At 36.2% G+C, this 12,379-nt stretch overlaps 2 protein-coding genes across 3 annotated transcripts; one reads left to right on the forward strand and one right to left on the reverse strand.

Annotated features, from left to right (window-relative positions):
• LOC132195709 (thyrostimulin alpha-2 subunit) lies at positions 1 to 4,625 on the forward strand. Its single transcript, XM_059617880.1, has 4 exons — positions 1 to 287; positions 1,991 to 2,114; positions 3,050 to 3,225; positions 4,141 to 4,625. Exons 2-4 carry the CDS (start codon positions 1,994 to 1,996, stop codon positions 4,231 to 4,233), a joined length of 390 nt encoding a protein of 129 aa, XP_059473863.1. The 5' UTR covers positions 1 to 287; positions 1,991 to 1,993; the 3' UTR covers positions 4,234 to 4,625.
• Positions 4,626 to 9,661: 5,036 nt separating this feature from the next.
• On the reverse strand, positions 9,662 to 12,254 carry LOC132195308 (thyrostimulin beta-5 subunit). Of its 2 annotated transcripts, none has more exons than XM_059617230.1 (3): positions 11,539 to 12,254; positions 10,766 to 10,998; positions 9,662 to 10,021 (listed from the first exon to the last, which is right to left on the reverse strand). In XM_059617230.1, the coding sequence occupies exons 2-3, from the start codon at positions 10,988 to 10,990 to the stop codon at positions 9,794 to 9,796; spliced, it is 453 nt and encodes a 150-aa protein (XP_059473213.1). In that variant the 5' UTR covers positions 10,991 to 10,998; positions 11,539 to 12,254; the 3' UTR covers positions 9,662 to 9,793. The 2 variants fall into 2 exon arrangements, with proteins under 2 accessions (XP_059473213.1, XP_059473220.1); XM_059617237.1 differs by lacking the exon at positions 11,539 to 12,254 and adding an exon at positions 11,452 to 11,493.
• Between the last annotated feature and the right edge of the window lie 125 nt (positions 12,255 to 12,379).

Below are 12,379 nucleotides of genomic sequence, written 5' to 3' on the forward strand. Positions count from 1 at the left end.
AATTGAGACACGAGAGTGTGTGTGTGTGTGTGTGTGTGTGTGTGCGGCGAGAATAAAGTTGGTGGATAATTCGTATGAATGGGCCCATTCACGTCAGTGACTCTGGCGTGGGCGCTCGAGGTGGCGCCCTGCGCCGAGGGTCCGCCTCCGGGGCGCAAGGGGCCGCCCCCAGCATGAACAGCGTCACCGCGACCCTCGTCTATATCTGCAGCATCCGCACTCTCACCTGACACCAGCATCGCCACCTGACGCACCGCTCGCTCAGCCCAAGCACTCTGACGGTTCTCGTAAGTCCGCCTTTCGCTTCTTAGAAATTCCTCAAAATCCTCCTTTTTTTATTTGATGAAATTTACTTGCATTTACTTGATGCTTGCCTGCAACGAGTCAAATTTTAAACTGCAATTGAACCGAATTAATTTAAAAATTCATTAATTTCATTTTATTGTTAAAATCAGAGAGGTCATTTTTAGCATTATTATAATTTCATTACTTTGCTTATTCAATTTTGAATAGAAAAAAATATATTTAACTTAAAGAAAACTGCTTTTTTTTAGTGGAGGCAAATCTATCCTATATCAATATTGCTATTTTACATTCAATTTTCATAGGACATTTACTAAAGCCCAACAATTAATTTTTCTTAATTATAAGGTAATTCTAACACTTTAAAAAACATTAATTTGCTGTACTTGTTGCTTTAAAAACCATCCAGCAGGTAGCAAATTTCTCCTTGCTTTTCACCTGTAGATCAATTATTGCAATTTTTTAAATCAGTTATTTTACTATTCACCAAACATCCACCATCAAATTGCGTCAGCGAATTATTCCCAATAAATTTTGAGAGTGGGCGAGAAACAATGTGTGAATGAAACCCTCGACCGCAAAGTAAACATTTGCCACCGAAAATTGTCAAGCGGGCGCATTTATCTGCGGTCACCCTTTCTCGGGGAGGGCGATTTTTCAAGCAACGTGAAATTCGGGCGCGGGCAGAAAAATGCAGGCGATTTGTCGCGGCGCTTTTGCGTCACAGGAGGGTAACAAGTGTTTGCCCTGCTTTTCTCCCTCCTTTGAAGTCGCGGGCCGATTCGCCTTAATAGGCCTCGTTTGTCTTGCGGCCAATCTCATTAAGCGTTTTAAATAAATATCCCCTTCTCTGCACGTTTAACGAGCATAAACCTCTTTATTTTCCTCTTTGCGAGAAAGAAAGAGAGACTCCCTTTGTCAGCAGCAAAAGTTTGTTTTCTTTCTCTTTGACGTCGTGTAACTAAGTCGGGCAGGTAAAAGAGCAAACTTCTCTTCGCACTCATCAAGGGTGTGACCGATTTCGCCTAATTGTTTGATTGAATTGCGCGGGAATCGACAAACGTTGCGCTCTGGTGGGAAAAAAATCGGATTCAGGCAACCTGTGCGACGCGCGTGTCCTCGCGGTTGCATAACCACTCGATGCTCTCAATGTCAAATCAATTAGTGCTGATGAAATTTTGCAATTAGCAATTTGGGTTATATAACACGATTGCGTGTTTGGGAGCTTCCAGAGGAACTTTTGTTTTCCTCGTTGAGCCACCTTAATGTATCAAACCATTTTATTAATAATTCAAGATCTGACACCGCTGCGAGCTACGTTTCTCAATATTGAAATTAGAAGTTGATTTTGTGATATTCTGTTGTATTAATAAGAACACAAAATATCAATTAAATTTCATTCCAATTCATATAAATCTTTACCAAGTTCAAATAAATAAATATTAGCCTTTAATTTTGTATGTAATTGTTTAGCAATTAAAAACGTTACAAATTACAAGAAAGTCTTTAAATTAATAAATGTGGATATTTTAGATATTATATTATGAATGTAGAAATAGTATGTGAAAATAGAATGTGGAAATAGTAATATAAAAATACCTTTTTTATTTATATATTTTTTTTATTAAAATAGGTTTTATAAAATATACTAACAAAGAAAATCCTTTGGCTATTTTTCCTACCTTAGCACATGGACCGTGTGTCAGCCTCTGTGGCGGCTTGCTGCGTGCTGTTGGTCTTTCTGGTGCACTCGAGCGAGGCCACGGGACTGAAGGACCAGGCGTGGGAGCGGCCTGGCTGCCACAAAGTTGGTGAGTAAAGTATTTTATTAAAAAGTTCACACCCTCAAATTTTGTTATTGAACAAATTGCAAGATTTTAAGTTTGAATTTGGTTATTTAAATTATTTTGCAAACTTATCAGAACAGTTGATTCTTCAAATTTTTCCATAATAATTTTTATTTTTAGAATAGCAAGAGAAACTTCTTTAAATTCTAGTTTATTTAATTTGTTAAAGAAAATTTATTTAGTCAACATATTTCTCAAATTTATCAACATCAGAAAATTATAAATTCCATCATTTTATTGTGTAGATTAAAAGTTGAAAAAAATTTTTGTTTATTCAACTTTGAAAATTATAAATATAAATGCATTTCCAGAGCCATAAAAGTAAAAATCTTTTCAATAATGCATGATTTCACTCAAAATAAGAAATTTTTTGCCATCAATAAAAATTATTTAATACGTTTCAAACGAAAGAATCTAATTTGTCTTTTTCAAATTAAAAAAAATGATGAACTAAATGTGTGGGTGCGATGACCGTGCGGAATTACTAAAATTGGTCTGGCCAGTTAATGACGCGGGCGGAACAAAAGAACGCGTGCTAATCCGTTGACGACATACCCTTAATAACCGGCCTGTGGTAATGAAATTTTTCCACACATTGAAAGTAACAGAGCGGCGGCGGCGGCGGCTGCAGAGATTAAGCCTGCCGGCTGTGTGAGTTGCATGCTTAACCCTCTGGTCCGTGTTATTATTGTTATGATCATCTTTCTCTCTCTCTCTCGTCGGCGTCGGATGAACAAACAAACAAAAATCAATGCTTCTTCTCGCACACCAGCCGTGCTTTTTTTTAATTTGCATATATGTGTGCATCTGAAAAATGAGCGGGTGAACTGGGGCGTGCACGCCGACTTTCTTTTCTTTCCTTTTTTGACGAAAAGTAATGTGTCTGCCGTTGATTGCAGGCCACACTCGAAAAGTGGCCATCCCTGACTGCGTCGAGTTCTACATCACGACCCACGCCTGTCGCGGATTCTGCGAGTCTTGGTCGGTGCCCTCTGAGATGGATACTGTGGTCGCGAACCCACACCAGGTGGTCACGTCGGTTGGGCAGTGCTGCAACATCATGGAAACTGAAGACGTAAGTGGGAATTTTTTGAACATTCTTATGGCGAAATTTGCTTTTTAAAATAAAATTTACTTGTTTTTATTTTAATTAATCGCTAATGAAATTAATTAAAGTTAATCCAACCTTTAAGTTAACTTGAAATTCCATCTCTCAAGTTACATTTGTATGTTTAATGTGTTGGTTAAAATTATATTCGAAGTAATTATTCGAGGAAAAGGATCAGCAGGACGAAAAATTTGTTTTCAGTATTGAGTTTTAGTTGTATCAAGAAAAAATAAATTTATAGTTTATTGCCACTTTTACATATTTTTGAAAATGTTAACAAGTTTATTCTTATTTATAAACATATGCATGATATTTTAAGAATAAAAGTAATAAAACTGAAATTATTAAAAAATTTATTTTTAATATTACTACGAATAAATTATAAAAACATATAAATATATAATAATATAAATTTTTTAAACAGCATTTTTTAATAAACTGCGTTATTTAGTAAAACTATGCACCCTTTTAAAAAGAAAATAGCAAATAACCACTATTTCAAAACCTTCTAACTTAATTTTTGGAATCTGTCTAATTATTACTTTGTTCATACTGCCCAGAAAACCTAAATCACTTGTAATAAATTTATTAAAGCTACGAATCCTAAGTTTGTGGCCAATCCAAGCAAATTGACGTAAAAATTCATGCAAAGTTTACACAAATCTGGTACAATTTGCTTGTACTTGTGTCTCAATTCAATTATAAATAAAAAGGCCATCTTCCTAAGGAATGACGCAGTTTTGCGCACTAAATCTGTGATTAAATGCTAGAAGTTATGATGAAAATGATAAGTTAATTTTAATATTGAACCTTTTTAATTGATCGTCTGAAAACTATAATGTTTTTTAATTTTGCAAAATTGTTCGTCTTCCTTTTTCTCAGGTGACTGCTGAGGTTTTGTGCAAAGACGGCATCCGGAATCTGGTGTTCAAGTCGGCGAAGAGCTGCTCCTGTTACCACTGCAAAAAGGATTAATTCACACCAATCACCATATCGCTTTCCACATTTTTGGTCTCGATTAACTCATTTCCTTGATCGGCGCTGAATGTCAAAGGCTGGGATTGGTTTTCAGCGCTGCCTCTTAAAAATAATGTTCCTTCCAATTTCAACTATGTGCATTCGGATATTTCTTGATTATCTCCCTACATTTTAGTCAATTATTTTTTAATATGAGAACAACAAAAACAGATCGGAATGAAAAAAAAATAATAAATGAGTTTGAGCGCGATTGGTTTTGTAAAGGCGGAAGGAAAACTTGGTTCTCTGCACTTGGAAGTCGACGAGAATGTTTGACCTGTGTGCCAACTAATGAGGTTGATTTCTCTGGAAAATTGTGTATAAATTTATTAAACTTGTACAATAAAGGCTGACAGAAAAATAAACAAAAAATAATTGCTTTTTATTCTAAATTGTATTCCCTTTTACGAGAGTTTAATATATGAAATATTTGGGGGAAGATTTCAATATTATTTGAAATGTAGCAGGTGGAAATCTTTTTCGTACAGTGTATCTTTGATTCTTTGCACAAGACATTCTGGAAATGAATCTTTAATAATTTATCCACTATGTATATTTTTTTTTAATAAAAACGATTTGGTTGTCTTTAATGTGATTTTTTTCTCATTTGAGGCACCAAATACGAGCTCTTGATTTAACGTGCTTTTTCTCATTGAAAATTCTGTCAGTTCTGTCATAAATTTTGAAAAAAAGTAAGCAATTTATTTTACTTCTATAGAATCTGAAGGGGAAATACTCTCAAAATTAGATTTACGTATTTGTTTTCTTGAAAACGGATTTACCTGTTCTACTAATAAAATTTGAGTCTCAAAAGTCACTTTTATCGGGAAAAAATAACTTTTTCGCAGTTTTAAAGCTTTACACTACAATTATAACTGAAAGAGTTGCGCAATAAAAATGTTGCAACAATAATCTGTATTTCAATATGAAGAAGTTAAATAAAACTGACGTCATAGTGGGGCGATAAATTTTGATGAAAATTTTAAATGATATCATGATGTAATAAAAAATTGTTTTAAAATGCAAGAATTTTGTTTCTTTGCTCAACTTTTGAATGAATAGGATATCGTTCAGTTTTAAAGAAGAATTCAATAATATTCTTCAAATCTGCAATTTTAGCTTCTTTCTGCACGGCTACATTATTATAATTCAGGCGACGTACTATTTTTCATTGGAATAAATTTGCTGTAATTCGATTTCTCCCAAATTGGCCTACATAAAATCTCATCACACCTCCTATTAGGGGGTGTGAGCAAATCAGGCAAAAACACTAGATAAAAAATAACGATTTTTTTCATTAAAAAAAGCACAACATGAAGGTCAAAAGTTTTCAGAGCTTTTAAAGGATAAAGCCTCTTATTTATCCACTAACGCCAAAACGCACTTAGCCTTTCGTGATGGTAAATTTTTGCTTGTGACGGTATAAAATATTTAAAGCAGGAATTTTGTGAATGATCTGGAGAGATTCCACTGGAGAGTAACCTAATTAGTAAAAAAGTAGTGCGTGTCCCGGAAAACTAATTGCAACAGAGCAGAAACCTGATGCCTTTTCCGGGACAAAACAAAAAGCTGCGTGACACGTGACGAGCCAAGGGTGTGACGTGTGAATAAAGCCCCCGAAGAGAGGTTCCCATTCAACTGTCACCGAGTCGCTCTTATTTTCCCTGCCAGCCGTGCAATACCCACTCGCAGCAATTTGCAGCTCTGACGTCACGAAATATTATGTACCTATCACAAGAAGAGTGAAAAGGGGATGATTTGTTTGCGCTTTTCAGCAGGCATCACTCACCCTCTGGTGCGGCCGCAAATCTCACTCGAAATTTAATTTCCTGCAGAGAACAATACACGCCGCGTTTTTTCCGCGTCATTTAATGCAACCTCAGCCTTAAACACGGGCGTGACGTCACTGGTCGGTGCTGCCCATAATAATAAATAAATGGACACGCGCTGGCCGGAAAGGCTGCGGGGCAGCAGAGGTTCACCCCTTTTAGTGCCGCATTTACATGCAAATTCAATTCTGCCGTGTTGTTTAAACACCTAGCTCGGCTTCCGCGAGTCTCTTTTCCAGCGATTATGCAAATTGACGTCGGCGTAAGTAATGGCCGGAGTCAAGAAAGACACTCCGCAAATTGTTACACCGAGTGGTAATGACGCGCACTTTCGAGTGGTGGGTTTTATTTCGTCTCAGGATAGGATGCATTTGGGTCACGACAATTAATTTCTTTTAAGAATATTTGGAAAAATAATTAATTCTCTTTCTAACGCTATGAGTGGGAAATTAAAATTAAATGGTTCAAAACATTATTTTTCTTGCAAGGAAATCGTTTTATAATAAAGTTGTGTATTTATCTATTTATTATTTTGTTCAAAATATCTTTCTATTCTAGCTATGGTCAAGAAAAGTTAGTATTTAAAAAATATTTATGATTATTTGAACAAAATAAAACTCTTTAACTTCTTCTCGGAAGAGATTAAATGATTAAATAGCAAAACAGTAACATTTCCACGTTTTAAATTTCATTAAGTGAAAAACAATTACAATAATAATTAGTATAATTTTTATTTATATCAAATTCTATAACGTATAGGATCCTATTTTATGGAGCTGCTTACATCAGATTGTTAGCAATTCTAGTCACGGACCAATTTCGGTAACGACCTTGCAAACCGAGCTGACTCTTCACAGTTTGCCCCGAACCATCATTTTAGCGAAATCGCACACATTCGACACCAAAAAGTGTTGGCACTTTTTATTCCTCCACTTTGCTGCTCGAGCCGGCAGGTGAAATATGACAAACGCGAGGCCATTACTTATGCACGCCAGCCTCATTACCCGCGGCATTTCACGCGCGTAATCTGCTCAGAATGAAAAACGTCGGCAATAAAAATCCTCGTTCGTTTTGCTGCGATAAAAAGGCGTCGAAATCAGGCAACCCGCGAGGCAGCCGCGACGAGCGGGCGGCCTATCCGGCCAACGTCAGGCGAGATCAAATAATGGATTGGCGTCGCATGACGAGCATGAAATACACTTCTCGCGCGACATCGGAAACTTTCCACACGCAAAACGGCACGGATAATAATTGAGTTAAACACATCCCTTGTTTCTCGTTTAACAAGTTGCTGGGAGACCTTTTGAATAAATTTATCTGATCAATACAAAGAGGAAAACAGGGAAATAAAGTTTTAACATTTGTTTTTTGAAACAACGTCATTTTTTTGTGAGGCTCCAATTTCTTTTACCAGATATTTTTCTCTCTTAATTCAATTAAATGTATCGGTAAAAGTTTTTGCGGGGGCTAAAATCTGATTCTACAATTAATTATTTATCAAATTTCAACTGTTCCTTCCACCTGACCATTGTTTTGACAGCGAAAGAGAGTCTTTGTTCAATAATCCATATCAACAAAAATATTTAGATTATCCTGAAAAAATATTATCAGACGTTTAAATAATTTTGATTATTTAAAAAAAAAATAATCGTTAGACCTCAATATAATAAAATAAAATAAAGTATCATCACAACATGTCCATTGTAAAAATTAATATGGATCTATCGTAAAATTAATTGAATAACTTCAATTTCAATTCACTTTTCTTTTATATGCACACAAGGACTACGTCTGAAAGTGAATATTCTTATAGGATTAGAATAAATATAATTTACGATAATTTAATTTGCTATTGAATTGATTTATTTTTAAGAGAGAAAGTAAGTAGCATTAAGCTTATTAGGCTCACCAAAAAATCAGCAATTTATTAAATTATGTATAAAATTATGTTTTAATATATAAAATAAAAAGTAAAACAATAATAATGTTATAATATAAGTCATTGAACTTCATTGATAAATTTTACGATTCCTTCAATTTAATTGTATTTAGTTGTTAATAAAAAACTGAATATTTGAGCTTAATTAAAATTTAAAAGTTCGATTAGATAAAGTTAATTTGCACCAACCTTTAGAAGCGCAACACGAGTCTACTGAGGTAAGCATAGATTCCGCTCTGAATGATTAATCGCCGTTTCTCCAGTTGTGTGGTCAGTTGCAGGTCACACACAGAGGAGCAGCAGCCGATCAGATTGAGATTCATGGGGCACTTAAAACAGGTGCATTAGCGTTAAAGGGGATATAAAATGACCACAGAACAAGAGGGGGAGCGAGCGCTCGATTGATAATTAACTACGGCGGGCGATCAAGTGCGACAACCACTGAGCGGCCGTGAAGAGATCAATTCCTGAATCGACACCGTGAAAAGGCGATTTTTGTTTCTAATTAAAAACAAAACTCTCGGTTTTCAAACGTCTCGCTGCCCGAAATTCAATTGCAGCTCGTCTGTCCGCAGAAGAGAGGAATTTCAGGCGAAAAAGTTTCGCAAACCTGCCTTATCTTTCTCTCTTTCTGCTTTTAAAAGCTTCCGTTAAGCAAATGTATATAAAACCAACTCTAACCTGGCTCTTAAAATTCACCTTATCCGCCCACCGGCTCTCTCGACGCCGAGGGTAATTAAATTTCTGCATTTGCGTTAAGAGGGATGTGGCGCAGGGGTTGGTTGATCTACCTCTCTTTTATGTTCTCTCGCCGCGTGGCAATGCCCTCGTCCAGCCAACCCACTTAATTATTTTATGGTAACCGTTCTAAAACAATTTTTGGTAAAAGTTCTGCATTGCGGAAAATAATTAAAAAAAAAAATGTTTATTATGTAAAACTGACCTTCAAAATTTTTTAATTGCATAAAAAAATCACCCTTAACATCGCATTTTGACACCAGAATGTAAATATAGCCACCGCCCAGCGTCTAATTTCATAAAAAATTAACTGCCACTCAACGGGAACTGCGAGGATCGAGTTTCATTTCCTTGCTAAATTATGGATTGTCTCTAATTTTTCACATCCTCCAACACACCAAAACTCTCATTTGGAGAGGAAAGTTAAAATTTTTGCTTAATATTATGCAACAAAACATTCTAGATCTCCAGAAAATTTGCAGCTTCAAAATTTGAAGGAAAAACTGGAGAAGATCACATTTATTGAAAAGTTTTATTAGCTTTTTGGGTTTAAAATAAGTTTTTTTAAACTTTCTAAATTTAGTGCAAAAAATAAAGTTTTAATTGATATTCCAAATTAGTTTCCTTGTAATTTTGAAAACAAAAGGGCTTTTAGAATAAAAAATTCACAAAACCAAATTTTTTTCAAAAACAAGCCTATATCACTCTTTGTTGCATTTTTCTTCCAAATGCAGGAAACCATTGTTCAATATTCTTTTTTAAACCATCAAAATTTTTAGATATACCTCTAATAATATTGTAAGTATAAAGTATTGCTTTCAACTCTTTCTTAGGAATTCATGATTATAAAAATGAGCAAAAATTCAGTTTCGTTTTCTGATTTAGCAAATGCTTTGCTGTTTTATTGAATTGGCCACACATGTAACTTAAAAACTATTTAATAATTTGTTTTCACTAGCTACATATTTTTATTTTACAATTTTCACAATATTCAATTTCCTCAAATTCAAGATCAGTTTCTTCCTGAGCGTTGTCCTCTGTAGCGAAGGCCCTCGCAGCTGGCCTCGCTGGACTTGCAGACGGCGCAGCGACAAGACACCGCCTCGTAATAGATGTACCTCTCCGTCCCCTGCTGGGCGCCGGGGTCGCAGTTTTTCAACTCGACGGCCATCGGCTTGCGTTCGTCGTGCATGCAAACTGGGTGGAAGGAACGTTTGTAGGGAAACCGCCAGTCTGAAATCTGCAACAACAAGAAAAAATCGTGAAAATTTTACCGAAATTCCACGCAGCGCCCCGGACAAAATAAAAATCCAACCTGTTGATTTTGCCGGCGGCGCGATCCACCCCCTTTAAGCAATATCTTGCAGCTCGGCATTTCGGAACTAATTAAAAGCGGCTGTACAAAATAATATTCTCGCCCACGGAATGTTTGCTGCTAAGTTTTCAAGACTGACCTCAGCAGCCCAAAATCAATTTTCATTATGTGGCAAAACCGCAGCAAAATTAAAATTGCCGAGAAATAAATCCAAAGAGTCTGAAAGCATTCACAATTTCTTTGCGAACCGATGTAAATTTTTTAATTGGAGCTGAGATTAATTTCCAATTTTGGGAGTGGAAGCTAATTCTGTTTTTCTTATCCTTAATGCCAACAGACAAAATGGAAATTTTCTATTAAAAATCAATTAAAAATCTTTTAAATCATAACAAAAAGTCTGTCAAAATTTCAATTTTATTTAATTGTTATTATTTCAAATCATTTAATTGCATAATATGATTAAAGATTAAAAAAATGAACAATTTCTGGATTTGAATTATAATTATTTGACTTGCAATTAGTGGCAAAACAATAAAAATTAGTTTTCAAAAAAAAAATGGCACTTCTTTAAAGAAAAAAATCAGTCTTTTAAGTTAAGTTTCCAATTTTCTTCATGAAGTGCAATTTATTTTAAATTTGATATAAAATTTGTACTGAAACTCTACTGACCTCGTTGGAATCGCAGCGGCCCCAGCAGGACATGACGTTGACCACGTCCCAGCAAGTGCGTCCAGCAGGGTCGGACTGCATGACCTTGTAACTGTAGAGCCGTCGGTGGCAGCCGAGGGTGTGGGCCATGTCGATTTGCGCCATTTCAGACAGGATGGGGTTCAACTCGAGCTCGGCCAGCCCGCCCGACGCCAACAGCAACCCGCAAAGCAGAGCAGCGATCATGGCAGCGTCTGCCGGAAAATAATGGAGAGTTATTATATAAGTCGGAAAGAGGACAAGAAAGGGGTAAATTGAGAGAAATTGCGTTAGTGGCACCGCAGCGATTTGTTGCGGTCAACCCTTTAAATGCAATTATCTAATAGAGGGGATGGATATAGGCACCACAGGTGATTTCCCTTGTGGTCTCCAGCGAACCCGATTCAGAAATTTTGTACAGGCTGCCGAGAAAAATAGATAAAAAAAATCAAAGATTAAAACAATGGTATTTTTTTCTGTTCCAAAAAAATACCAAAATTTAAGATACATATATTATAATTAATTGGAACTTTCAGAATTTTTTAGTTCGCCTAAATAATCATCAATCTTTTTTGGAGAAAGATGGCAATTTTCAAGAAATATCTTCAATAAAAATATCAAATGTTCACTATAAAAAAGATTGTGCCCAGAGTGAGAAAAACTCTCACAGATTTTCAGTGTTTTCGGGGTTCTCTCTGCAAAAGTCAAAGTGCAAATCGGAGATTATGAGACGCAATAGGGGCTGCGATACTCACCTGGAGTGTGGACGCGGAGATAAGAGAGCGTCGTCGGCGGAAACTCGCCCTTTGGCCCACCTGGTGCTCGCTGATAACATCCTCGGGGGCGGAGACTGAGGGTGGCAGGGCGCGTGCCCTCGCGAGGCGCCGGCACGGGGCGTCACCATCCCTGCTTCATTCATGAATTCGCGCGCTCATTCACGAGAGCACCGCCGGGGGGTGGTTGACCGACGTATTTGTGACGTTGGGGCGGTTTTCGCCCGATTTCTCCCGGGGGCGGCCGACGGTGGGGAGAAAATTTTCACTTTGACGTAACGAAAGGGTTGAATGGAGAAAAAGTAATTTAATTTTTTTATTTACTTTGATGAATGGCCGCGCGCTTTGCCATTCATGCTGGGATTTCGAGACTTGACTCACGGGGATTAGTTGCTGGAAATTTACGTTTCGCAATATTTAAGAGTGCTTTTTTCTGTCAGCTTTGTGATCAAACAAAAGGCAAAGCATTGCAATTGTGATAAAATATATGAGCTCTGAACTCTGTTGCAGGCTTGGGAAAATGCAAAAGATGTAACTTAAAAAAGAGGTTTAAAAATAAACGAGCAATGTTAATCCTGTTTTAGGCTTTTCAGCTGAAAATTAAAATCTACAAAAGAAAGTTGTTTGAAACGAAAATAGTAAGCTTAATAATTGTAAACTAGAAAAAGAATAGAGTAAATTTTATTTCATGTGCATTTTAATTTAATTGATGTCAACAGATCCCACAAGCAATTATCCGCACGCGTAGTAATTTTATTTCTTTTATGTCATCACTATATTTTTTCTGTTTGAAAAAAAATATTATTGATTCTTGTATACTTCA

Source organism: Neocloeon triangulifer, unplaced genomic scaffold (genome assembly GCF_031216515.1).
Source record: "Neocloeon triangulifer isolate White Clay Creek 2 clone unplaced genomic scaffold, ASM3121651v1 ptg000001l, whole genome shotgun sequence".
NCBI lineage: Eukaryota > Metazoa > Arthropoda > Insecta > Ephemeroptera > Baetidae > Neocloeon > Neocloeon triangulifer.